The following is a 12,636-nucleotide window of genomic DNA, read 5'->3' as shown; positions in this document are numbered from 1 at the left end:
GCTGCCTGAGCACATTAGGTGTGCAAAGGCAGATTCTGTGGGGGTTCTGCAGGCAGATTATTTTGGGCTTCAGCTTCGGGCTCAGCTGGAGCTTTTGCCTCTGTGGGAGAAATATGAAAAAAATTAATGAATTAAAACACAAGCCAAAGAATGTAACAACAATGCTGGATATGTCACAGTCAGTTTACCTTTATCTTCAGGTTTCTGTGTCTGTGGCTGAAACTGTAGTTCTCCATTAGGACCCGCAGGAGGCTGCCCATCCACTGCCTGCTGTTCTTTCTGTCGCTGAGACATTTCTAATACAGCCTGCCATTTAAAAAAAGAAAAACAAACAAACAATTAACTATTTTTTAAGTTTCAAATGATGTAAGAAAGTGACCGCCAGGGTAGGATTGTTACCTGCTGGTACTCTCTCCTCTGGGCCTCCAAGGCTTTGCCTCTCTCCCTCAGCAGCTCCTGCTCCTGAAGCAGAGTCTCAGCCCTCCTCTTCAGCTCTTCCTCCTTGTCCCTGAGTTCAGCCTCAAATCGCTGGAGCTCTTCCTCTGTATACACTGGCTTGTTTTCCAGAGTCTGCAGCGACAACAGCGGGATGCAGGTAACGCACACATCCATCCATTTAAAAAAGAAAACATGTCCCTCCCTCTTCCCGGGGAGGGACATCGAGATGTTTCCAAACCAGCTGGGGCCTATAACTTCTCCATCATGTTCAGTGTCTGCCGCAGAGCCTCCTACTGGTAGCACATGTCCAACACCAGCACCTCACTTATGAGCCTCACAGGAGGCATCCTGTTTAGATGCCTCAAGCACCTCAACAGGCTCCTTTAGACACAAAGGAGTTGCCTCCCAAATGGCCAAGATTCCCACCCTATGCATAAGCTTACTTGTAATGCTTTTAACCTTTAGCTTATTTTTTAGTCACTACCTTGGAGCCATAGGTGAGGATAGGAATGTAGATCGACTGGAGATCCAACAGTTTTGCTTTCATGCTCAGCTTTCTCTTTACCATATCGGACTAATACAGCGTATGCATCACAACAAATGCTGCACCAATCTGTATCTCAATCTCCTGCTCCGCACTGTGAAAACACTGGTGAAAAAGACTCTGAGAATTCCAATTCATCCAAAAACTCTGCCCTAACCTGCAGTGGATACTCCACCCTCTTATGGTAGAGAAACTGGGCTCAGAGCTGGAGATATCACCCTAGCCATGGAAGGCCACAGTGATCCCAAAGCCTCCCTAGATAAATTAGTTCTAGGTGAGGGGTCAGATTAAGTGTGATTCCTATGGGGAACCCCCCCAAAAAAAAACCACACCAAAGGAACGTAATACCTTGCCTAGGGTAAGGCAGAGACCTTCGCGATCTGATCCCCAATTGATGAAATTAGTTAAAGCATTATGCATGCATTATCTCATTATTGAAAAGAACACCACTGTCACACCCAGTCTGATTTTCCAAATGTCCATTGGTAAACAGGAATTAAAAAATAAAAAGTACATCAAAGACTTTTCATTGGGTCAACTTGTGAGAGACTTATTAACTGTTCAACTTCAGCACCCACGCTTTCCAGGCTCATCCTGGGAACCTTCAGGCCACCTCTGAGCTCCTTACCTCCCACTCTTTGGGATTACTGAACTCTTTCTTCTCTGTGGACTTGAGGAATTCCTCCAGGCTGACGAGCCGGTCTTTGTTTGCGTCCACCTTTTAACACAGGAAGGTTGGCTGCGTCAGTTAAAGAAAAACCCAGTAAAGGTGGGAAATGGTGAGATAAATAATTAACAATTTACATTTTTCATGACATGCTCCCTCATCCTCAGCCTTTCTTCCTCCATCTCCATCATATCATCTTCCTCATTCTTTGGGTCGTAGACCTTCTCCAGCTGGAGGAGGGAAATAAACAGATGTTAGCCGCTACTCTGATGCTGTGCATATGTCTGCTGTCAGGATTTTAAGCAGTCTCAGGATAAAACTAAATCTAAATCAAAGTTTAATTGAAGCAGTCATGATGTGGATGTAAGCAGGATTGTACACCTCCTTTGTAAAGAGAGCCTCCAGTTCCTGCTCATCCAAAACACCGTCTTCATTTGTATCTAAATGAAACAGAGAATAAATGAGAACCCTTCTTTCTTTGTTTTAAAAAAAACAAAAACATATAACCCATTAACATGAAAAAAAAGAGAATGTCTAAAAGTGAGTTGCTGTCACCCACCATGCAGTTTAAAAAAGGTCTTGGGGTTGAACTCCTGAGGATCCAGTCCATCTGTCTCCTCCCAAACTTCCCGCAGCTGATCAACGCTACCCTGAGTGGGAAAAATATTTTTTAAAAACAGACTGAAAACCTGAGTCATTTCTAATGGTTTCTGATAAAAACGAACACGGTCTATCAGTCGCCCACCGGAGCGTTAACTTTAGGATGCTGGCGGTGTTTCTCCTTCAGCTCCTGCATTCTCTTCTCCTCCTTTTCTCTCTTCTCCTGATCCAGGCTCTTCAGGTACTCCCGCCTCTCGTGCTCCTTCAGCATCTCGTAGCGCTTGAACTCCTCGTGTCTCTCTGCGTCGTAGTTCTCCAGGTCCTTAGTGGCCTAGATGAGAAGCCAAAGAGATAAAAGATATTATTGCTGCTACTATTGCTGTTAATAATTTTTTTTTAAAAAAATAGGTGAGGTATAGCACAAAATAGACAGTCTGATCAGTGTTGTTATGATTCTCGAGATCTGTCACACTCAAATGGACAAAAATTTCTTTAAAAACTCCTAAAATTCAAATTAAGAGAATCTTGAACCTCCCGGTAGTGTCAACTTTTGCCCCGATCTGCCACAATCCTAGCTTTACGCCTAGTACAATGGATGCTGCTTTCAAACAATGGCCTGTCAAAGGGTTAATTGCTATAAAGGATCTTTATATTGACAATCATTTTGCCTCTTTTGCTCAGCTTCAGACAAAGTACAATCTCCCTACAAGTCATTTTTTTCGGTACTTACAAATTAGGAATTATGTCAAGCAAGCATTCTCAAATTTAGATACCATCCCCATACAGCATGTCTTTTACAATATGATGAACGAACCTCCCACCTCAAAACACTTAATTTCTCGGCTTGTCAACCTTTTTTCTTCGGCAGCCCCCTCTTGCCATATTAAAGAGGCTTGGACAAGGGACACTGGTTTGGTTATCTCTGACGATCTATGGGCTGAAGTGTTAAGTCGGATAAAACTATGCTCTGTTAACGCCCGGCTTCAGTTAATTCAATTTAAGGTTGTCCATAGACTGCACTATTCCAAAACCAAATTGAACAAGATTTTTCCTAACGTTTCCCCCAAATGTGATAAATGTAAACTTGTGGACGGTACTCTTGGCCATCTTTTTTGGTCCTGTTCTACGCTTACAGCCTTTTGGACTAGTATTTTTAGTTTCTATAGCACTGTTTATGATAGGCAACTGTATCCTGACTGTCTTATGGTGATCCTGGGCTGCTCCGGCGACTCCTTGGCACTTCCCTTTGCTGTTCAACAGGCCCTCATGTTTGGTATGGTGATTGCCAAACGTCTGATTCTGGGGGAGTGGAAATCTGCCTCCCCTCCCTGCTTCAAGAGGTGGCTCGAGGAGATGGTCTCCTGTCTATACCTGGAAGAAATTCGGTTCTCTACGTCTGATTCCATGGAGAAGTTCAGGAAGATATGGGGGCCCTTTATAGACCACATTAAGAAGGACAGTCCACGCCCTGGGTCCTGACCACATTGTTTTAACTGCTTTCATTCTGAGCTGTTGCCCATAACTGTTTTTGCATGATTGTTATCAGCTCCTCCTAGCGATCTTTGGATTTGATCTTGTGGATTGGACTCACTAGATTGTGAGTTGTTTGACATGTATACCAGTTGCTTTGTTTGCTTCTCTGCTGTTTTTAATAAGTGCTGGCCTTGTACCCTGTTGTGTGGTTTGTTGCTCTGTTTTTTTTTGTTTTTTGTTTTTGGTTTTTGTTTTTTTTGTTTTTTGTTTGTTTGTTGTTTTTTTTGGTTGTTATTGTCTTTATTGTCTGTGTTCTTCTGTCCCGCTGTTTGTGAATGTGTAAAAAATTTTTGAAACTTGCATAAATAAATACATTAAAAAAAAAAAAAAACTCCTAAAATTCTTCTTCATTTATAGCTGCAGCAACTTACCGTTGAGATTAGAAGCTCGAGATCTTTGGCCTCAAAGGTGTTTTGATTGTGCGGATCCAGATGTTCAAACTGCTTCAGAAGGGAGGCATGGTCCATCTGAAGACCTGTATGGATCATATGCGAATAACCAATCACATACTGGACTACCATTTGGTTCTATATATATTACTGAATAAATACACAGATTTGTACAGAGATTTTTTTTTGTAAATAACAGACTGATAAAAATGGACTGACATACAAAATTTCCATAATCAGTTAAGATAAGAAAAGTCAATGGTTCACAAATTTCTGTGAAGGTGTTAAAAATCTTTTTCATCTTTTAAAAAAGATTATTAAATCTAATAAGAACTTTAGTATACAGTTAACTGCAAACTTTTCAGTGATGTGGATCAAAGGAATCCCACTCACTCTGTGTGTTGGTGCTGTCCAGTTTGGCCTTTAGCAGCATCCTGAGACGAGAAACCTCCTGACGCTTCAGCTCATCCAAGCGAGTTCTGACATGATGACTGACCAGGTCCAGCTCTTTACTGAGACGCCCGTTCTGATGGCAAACATGAGAAATCCAGGTGAGTTTAAACAGTTTGGACACAACGCCAGCTGCTAGAATGTAAACAGTACACAGGGAAGCCTACCGACTGAGAAGGAAGAACGTGAAACAGAGGCAGAGGTGGAAACCAACCTTAATGTCCTCTGTGTTTGCTGTCTGCAGTTTCTCTCTGAAGTGCGGGTCTGTCTCTAAAACCTCAATCACCTCTCTGAGGTACCGGTCGTAGTACAGGCCAGTGTCCTATTTTGTAAGGAAAAGTTATCCACAACAAGTCTCTGGTCATAAAAACAGGTCACGAGGTAGAAGAAAAAACAAATGACAGAATAATGAGCCATTACCATGTTCTCTTCCTGCACTTCCTCTTTAGGGACCTGCTGGGCTGCATTGCGATCTATAGGCACTGACCAGACCTCGACAGAGATGGACAGCAGCAGGAGCCAGCCAGATATCCACTTCATCCTCCTTTAATATGAATATCAATAACAAAAATATCTTCCAGTGTCAGTTCTCCTACATACCTACATTTATATGTAACTTGGTACATTAAAAAAATCTGTATGATGCATTTAACTCACAGAGAACCTCCTTCCCCTAAAATCTCACAACACACAACTCAATTATGACATTTTCAAACAAAAGACCCTGTAAGGATACTCATGTGCAAATAGGTCATGTTTCCTATTGTTTTGATTACATTACATTTACTTCATAATACTTGGTGTATACATTATGTAGATTTCCAGGAGTGGTGTGTCTTCTGGTATCTGTAGTTGTAGTTTAGGAAGTGTGAGAATCTGAATGATCTTCACCAATAACAAACCTCAGGTAGTGCTCTGGACATAGTTTATCATCTTTTTTCTATTTTTTTCAATACTATATAATTTAACTCCTATACAACCTTAATCTCAGTCAACAAATTATACGCAGCGGTTACAGCAGGAAAGTGAGCTAGTCACTTTTAGGTTTTAATGTGATTAGTTGATGACCGATGAATGCCGAATTCACCAGACGACTGCAAGGATCTATACAAAGTCTAAAACTGTAGTTCTTCGTAGATTTCGATGTATCCTTGGATATATAAAAAACAGTAATATGACATTTTGATAAGAATTAACGCAATAGATGTAATCCAAGAGGGAAGAAGTGTTACAAATAGGAGCTATACCGGCATTCTGAGATGAGATTTCATGTGCCATTTGTAATGATACCATCTATATTATTATTTATTAATAAGGCATTTGTTAATTAATGGTATTGTTTAGCTATTGCTAGGAAGCTAACTAGCTTAAGTAAGAACACTACGGATGCGGAAAATGGATACGGAGTGATGACGATTTAGCCCCCTAAAAATAATCTATTCGTTAACAGCGAACCCCTGTCACTGTAAACCCAACGCAAACCTAAATTAATGTTTCGCTTATGGCTTATTTCAGGCCTCTTTCGTTATTAATTGATTTTACAGATGATGTTAGAGCTCCGTGTTTTCACATCGCCGAACATGTAAGCAAGAAACGCGTAGCACATTTCTTTCTACGACACAGTTTTCTCTTAATTTCTCGTACACTCTTGGTCGGCGTTAAACTGACACCTAATAAAACTTGTCATAACACTGAAAAACATCCTTACATAGGCAGTATCTTACCGCAAGTTTGTTTTGGATATCTGACCCAATGCTTCAAGCACGAGCTGTATTTGCGTCGGATAAAACTGACGTCATGGGAATGCGGATCTCCTCCTGTGTGCTCCCTTCAGGTAACGTCGGAAATATCATACACATTCTTTTTTTTTTTTTTACGGGTAAGGAGCTTTGGAATTGTGATCACAATTTTGTATTATGGTGAACATAATGCAAGCTCACCGTGATAAATGTGCCACATAATTAATGAGACAAAATCCCCCTTTAGTGAGATAACATCAAATATAAAAGATTGCTTTTGGAGGCGCGTGGCTTTGCACATGAAGGCATCAACGGATATTAGGTAAAAAAATAGACACAAAATATGTACAAACATTTTTAATAGCTTTAAAAATAGATTTTCTGTGTATTGAACTCAGCACGAAAACACAAAGTTATGGTAAATTGAAATAAATTAACATAAAATGAATCAACAATTGCGCATGAATAATAAATAAAAGGTATAAATATGATTCTTTAAAAAAATCTAGGCCTAATATAAAATTGATAGAAGTATTAAATATGGCACGTGGAAAAAACGCCTTTCCACAAATAAATTAACAAAAATAAATTAACAACCACACACAAAAATAGCTAAATTATATGAGGAAAAAATGTCAGCGCATTCTGAGGTCATATTGAATTTATATCAGTTTGACTGATGAGCTTAAAGGGTTTTGATTGGTTGACACTTTCAATGCAATACTTCATTCAGTGTTCACAAGTCAATCTCTCTCATGTCAGTTGGTGTTCCAGGCCTTTCGTTCTCAACCTCCTCGTCTTTTTCTGTGGGGCCCTGCTGAAGCCCACTTCTCAGACGCTGGTGGAGGGCATATTCAATCATCTCACTGTAGCACTGCAGGACAGCCTGGAAAGCAAGAAAGAGAAAAATGAAGTCTTTTGTGTAAGATATGTGTATTTCACTGCATTTGACAAAGCTTTGAAACAAGGAGGCCCTTCAAAACAAAAGAAAATGATTCTTGTTGATTCTGTCCCTTTGCAAAATTAAAATTCCAACTGAAAACCTCATTTAAATCAAATCTAATCTAATAATTGAGTCTACTTGCAAACAAAACAGGCATTCTCACCAGGTCGGTCTGGCACAGTTCAGCCAATGCTTCACTCATAAGGGCCAGCTGAGTGAGGCCCTTGTTGCCCAGACCTCGTAGGGCACAGTTCAGTGATGCTGCAGCAACAAGCGATGGCGGGGCTCCCAGAAACCGGGAGTCGCAGACACACATGGCGGCCAGCGTGTCACTGTGCCGCCGCAGGGTGGAAAGCTGCTCCTCTGCAGATTCACCACTGTCTCTTCTCTCCTCTACACAGGCGAGAAAATGTGGGAGAAAATCCTGCGGAGTCACTGCTGCTGTGTCCCATCGGAGGGTGGCGAGGATAACACGCTCCATTTCCTAATGGAAGGGAGCATGAAAACAGGAAAATTTTAGCTGAAGCCCAACTTTATGGGCTAATTTGAAAGACTTTGGCATCCAGTGGAGACAAATCACTGTTAGGTATTAGAGGGCCACAGCTGGAAAAGACTCCCAAATGGGATTAGGTTATTCGGAGTATGAGATAAACTCACCAACAGGTTCGATGGCAGGAAGCTGTATTCAGCTGCCGCACACAGGGTGTCAGCGGTCACGCTGGCACACTCTGTGAGCTTCGAGGCTATAAGGATGCAGCCAGCAGCCAGGCAGTACAATGAAACCGGTACAGACAGAGACGCAGACAGGAACCTGTCCATCAGAGAGACAGACAGGGGGAAGACTGTCTCATCACAACCACACTCACAGCACACCTGGAGAGGAGGGAAAAAGGATGAAAGATGTCAGGATCACAGCTGTCCCGATGACATAACTCACCCAGCACTTTGAGGCAAATCAAAAAACTAGAGCATGAGAGAACTGAATACCTCCAGGGCCCATTTGGCAAGCTCCTCCCTGCGCTCCGGATCCCTGTGGATGAGGGTGATGTAGAGCATGGAGGGCATGTATCTCTCCTCCACGCGAAGCAGCCTCTGGATCACTCGATGCCCCGACACTGTTGGGTCCCAGGCGGCTCGCAGCTGAGGCAAGCCACTGTTGTAGCCCTGGGCTTGTGCCTCCCTCTGGCTCTGATCCTGAGTCTGGTCATCCTCCACTTCCTCACACCACAGAGACACAGACATGTCTCTGTCCATCTGCACAGCCTGCTGGCTAAAATATGAACTTGTTTATGTCCAGGAGGGAATTAAAAGAAAAACCAACGTCCTTCTGCCACACGAGGAAGCTGAATAGTTTGCAGGTAAATGGAAGTTGGTAAATCACTGTAGAGCCTTCTTGGTTTTTGCTTAAATCAGTCTTCCTGAGGTGGCCCTGCTGAATATCCCCCCTCACCAGAAGCTCAAAGTTTTATACCCAGCAGTCGGGAAGAGAGGGGGAGTGGTCCAGAGGGGTGGGAAATGCCATAGGAAGGGGCAGAGACCCTCATGAGCGACATAAAATAATAAGTTAACAAACAATGCGATCTGTGCAACAATTGCCTCAACAGGTGGGGAGAGGGAGAAAGAAGGAGAGCAAGGGGAGAGAGGGAGGCAAGGGAGGGGAAAAGAGGAACAGACAAGAGAGGGTGTGGCCCGCAGGGACAGAGCAACAGCTTGTCACCGACAGTGAAAAAAGAGAAGGACGAAAAGAAAAGGCAACGAGGGGTGAGAGAGAGACAGAGAGAGACAGAAAGAGACAGAGAGAGAGAGAGAGAGAGAGAGAGAGAGAGAGAGAGAAGCACCTCCAGACTGTGACAATGGGCATGGATGACAAAAGGATGAGGGTGTTTGTTTACAACGTGAGCACGGGAGGAGAGATGTTAAACGCTGATGTTCAGTCTTGTCCTGCTGTCAGAGAAAGATCCTGAAGTTCTGATATTTTTTTAGTTTCCCAAACATTCATACATACAGTCCCATTATTTCTGTCTGTGCAGTTTCAGGGATTTTTGTGTCGTATAATGATTTGAGTCGGTGGTTTGCAGGTTTGCAATCCTAAAAATTTGCTTATGTCCCAGGATGCATTTGGAGAACTGTGATTAAGTGATTAAAAATTAAAGATAGATAAAATGAGAGTAAAATCTCACATTTCATTCAAGCGAGAATACCCTAAAGGTTCTTTGTTTTTACAAATGTTTTTTAACAAAGATATTTGATGAGGCAATTCTAGATAGATTCTAGATTCTTTTGTAAGGAAACAAGATGTGTGCAAACATACTAAACAAAAAAATGAATCAATTTTTGAAACAATTACAAATTAATCAATAAAGAAAAATAATATTTGACAGTGGGGTTGCAAACAGATTTCTTTTTTGGAAGCTTTTGCACTCTTTAGATGGAAACATTAAAATACCTTGAATACTGCACACATCTTGCGTTTCTCACCATTTATCAGGGGAGAGGAAGGGATTTCAAAAGTAGTTATAAATGTGTTCGTCAAACTTTTGGCTCTGAGCTTCTCTGTCGTCACAGATTGTCATTGTCAAAGCAACCTGCGTCCCCTTCGGTCTCCCCTCCCTGTGGCAATCTGCTGCTCTTGTTTAAAGAGCGGCGAGGCCAGCGGGGAGGGCCGGGCGAGGTATGTGCAACAGACAGTGGAGCCGGGCAGGTCAATGAGCCGTATTGTCTCCCTTTACAAATCAGTGTCAGACAACAGCTCCTGGCCTTCTGCCTGCTGCTGGCTCTTCGCACACACACACTTCACACATTCATGGGGTAGACACACTTTTCACGCACTCCCCGGGGAGCCGACTGATGGTCACAATGGGGTCGCACTCCCCAGTGGAGAATACAGATTGTATTTGACACACTCATTACAGGTGGCTCTTCACACATTTAAGGCGTCAATGGCAGCTAAGGTTTCAAATGGGAGTTAAATGGACAGAGATACGAACACCATGCTGTGGATCACCACGACTTGATTTCAGCTGAGCATCAATAATTCATACCTGCTGTGACAAAGAAGTGATTCAGTTTCATATGTAACCCAAAACAGTATTTTTATGGAGGGAAAAAAAAAGAACACTTCATTTATCTCCAAAGTTGGGCAGGTTCTGTATTACAGCAACCAAAGGACTATAAATAAAAAACTCAGTAAGACAGAATATGACAAAACAATAGTCCTAAAATGGTAAACTGAACAAACAGAAAGATTTAAAAGATGGAAATACACAATGGGAGAACATGCACCTGAAATCTGTACTTATACTATGAGTAATGTTCCGATAAAGCACTTGATTAAATTTCGCTATTGTAAACGTAAGCACGAGCTACTTTGATGAAAGTCATGAAAATAAAAAATAATCACAACCACTTAACATAATCTCATAAAATATTCCAAAACCTGAAACCCATATCATAACAAGCTAAAGCTAAAATCCCCAAGAATGCAGACCTGATTAAACAGTCCCACTTTCTGTGAAAATGCATAACATTTTCCTTCTTCATATGATGGTTGTTACTGAAGCTAAACTAAAAAAAATTAACACTGGATGTTTAAAAACATTTTAGTTAACTAAAATAAAAATAGAAACTACACTCTGATGTGGACGTATTTATTGAGACTTTGGATGATTACAAGAGGGCTTTCAAAAGTTCTGTGTTTTTAACGTGATACATGATGTAATTTTCCCAAGTCTTGTGTCTAACATATGGCATCCACACAATAGTAATTAAAAAGACTGAAACTTAAAATTAATACACCCCCCCCCCCTCTCCAAATCAGAATCAGTGGTTAAAAACATATTATAACACATGTTTGAATGTTCTACACGCAGGCATTGAATCTATACTGAAATTCTGAGTTCTTTTAGGGTATTTCAGGGCTTGTACATGAACTTACCCAACGTCTACAACTAATTAACACAAGAGCACAATGTTTTCCCTTTAAAATATTCATGCAAGGTTAAAGTTTAAACCTGTACAAAACAATGCCAATGCATCCTGTGTCCAGTGTTCCAAGCCTAGACAAGATTCATTCAATTTTCCTGAGTAACTGAATTCATAATAAACAAATCATAGATGAGAATCTCAGGCACAGGGAGTAGATCAGCAGCCACATTATCTAACTGGTTATTCTTAGACACTCTGCATAATGACAACACGAAGAGACATGATCCTGCAATTCTTAGTCGATTGTAGCATTAGTGAGAGAATATTAGGTTTAAAGCGGTCGACAAGGCCTTCGCCTATAAAACAGGCTTTGAAAAGGGCTGAAAGCAGATTGAGTTTGAATGAAGGACTGAGTAAGTTTGGCTCTGCCAGTCAAGTGAGGTCAGGATGGGGTGGGACGGTGGGAGGGCGAGAGGGCGAGAGTGACAGATCGTCGGGCTGTTTAAGCACCCTGCTAAATTCATACACCGCAGCTGTATTCAAACAACATGGATCGAGGGGCTCGAAGACAGCCACCAGCCACAGGAGGAGTGCAGCAGGTCCTGAGAAGGGGGTGTGGCTGCCCGCCCCTCATTTTCCAGCTCATTTCCCAGGACAGTGGAGAACAGAGGCCCTATTTTCCCCTTGAGCTATTCACCTCACACAGACACCTGCTGGCCAGTGGGGGAGGAGAGGGGAGGGAGGGCAAAGTTTAACCAGTTCACAAGTTAAGACATAAACAAGTGCAGTTTACTGTAACAGTCTGTCAGTCTTTGACCTCAGGTTTATCGGACAAATGTAAACGAGTCGTTGGAATCATTTTTACACAGACGCAGAGTAGCGAAACATCTTCACTAAATCAATGTATTTATCACAATTTTGAGACTATCAGTTGAGTTTTTGACAGCATTTGGGTGTTACACTAAAGGGGAGCTATTACCTCTGTTATAAACAGTTACGATGTTTGATGGTCATATTAAATATGGCCAAAGTTTCAAATAATGAAATGACAGGGTGTGCAGCTAATCCCTGTGAGGAAAAAGCTCAGAGTGCAATAAACACTCAGTTTAGGTATTTCTTTTCTACTTCTGGCTCTATACTATGATGTCAGTGAGAGCTGATATCCCTAAAGTAGTCATCTCAGGTACACAGCGTTGGCTGCTGGACCTGAGATGCATCTGCTGTTCAAAACTGCTGTTTGCAAGGGGCAACCAATCAGAATAAAGGAAGGAGTTAAAACAGCTCATTGATTGAGCTGGAATCTTTCTTATAGATTCCTGCATCCGGCAGCTTTTCATTTCAATTTCTATCTTTATGTATTTACTAGGGGTGCAACGATATTGAACCGTTCGATACAGTGCTTTCGGTTC

At 41.8% G+C, this 12,636-nt stretch overlaps 2 protein-coding genes across 2 annotated transcripts in view; both read right to left on the bottom strand.

Moving 5' to 3' along the window:
- Nucleotides 1–6,455, bottom strand: part of nucb1 (nucleobindin 1) — a 6,809-nt gene extending 354 nt beyond the window's left edge. Inside the window, exons 1-13 of the mRNA XM_005921768.2 lie at nt 6,346–6,455; nt 5,042–5,165; nt 4,836–4,943; nt 4,565–4,697; nt 4,154–4,257; nt 2,395–2,580; nt 2,209–2,299; nt 2,031–2,089; nt 1,787–1,879; nt 1,611–1,700; nt 400–570; nt 189–306; nt 2–100 (exon numbers count right to left, since the gene is read on the bottom strand). Coding sequence (XP_005921830.1) covers nt 15–100; nt 189–306; nt 400–570; nt 1,611–1,700; nt 1,787–1,879; nt 2,031–2,089; nt 2,209–2,299; nt 2,395–2,580; nt 4,154–4,257; nt 4,565–4,697; nt 4,836–4,943; nt 5,042–5,161 — 1,359 coding nt within the window. The 5' untranslated portion in view covers nt 5,162–5,165; nt 6,346–6,455 and the 3' untranslated portion in view covers nt 2–14. The remainder of the gene's footprint in view (nt 1; nt 101–188; nt 307–399; nt 571–1,610; nt 1,701–1,786; nt 1,880–2,030; nt 2,090–2,208; nt 2,300–2,394; nt 2,581–4,153; nt 4,258–4,564; nt 4,698–4,835; nt 4,944–5,041; nt 5,166–6,345) is intronic.
- Nucleotides 6,456–6,584: 129 nt separating this feature from the next.
- On the bottom strand, nt 6,585–9,088 carry ccndx (cyclin Dx). The gene is made up of 4 exons (XM_005921769.3): nt 8,291–9,088; nt 7,961–8,176; nt 7,467–7,787; nt 6,585–7,246 (listed from the first exon to the last, which is right to left on the bottom strand). Exons 1-4 carry the CDS (start codon nt 8,555–8,557, stop codon nt 7,097–7,099), a joined length of 954 nt encoding a protein of 317 aa, XP_005921831.1. The 5' UTR covers nt 8,558–9,088; the 3' UTR covers nt 6,585–7,096.
- Nucleotides 9,089–12,636: the final 3,548 nt, after the last annotated feature.

This window comes from Haplochromis burtoni, unplaced genomic scaffold, assembly GCF_018398535.1.
Source record: "Haplochromis burtoni strain Fernald_Lab_line unplaced genomic scaffold, NCSU_Asbu1 Contig_52, whole genome shotgun sequence".
NCBI lineage: Eukaryota > Metazoa > Chordata > Actinopteri > Cichliformes > Cichlidae > Haplochromis > Haplochromis burtoni.
This window is presented reverse-complemented; position numbering and strand designations above follow the sequence as displayed.

Coding starts and splice junctions, on each gene's coding strand:
- ccndx (XM_005921769.3), bottom strand. CDS start 8,557: ATGGACAGAGACATGTCTGTGTCTCTGTGGTGTGAGGAAGTGGAGGAT. Junction 7,788..7,960: donor TCCTGCCATCGAACCTGTTG/GTGAGTTTATCT, acceptor CCCTTCCATTAG/GAAATGGAGCGTGTTATCCT. Junction 7,247..7,466: donor AACTGTGCCAGACCGACCTG/GTGAGAATGCCT, acceptor CTTGCTTTCCAG/GCTGTCCTGCAGTGCTACAG.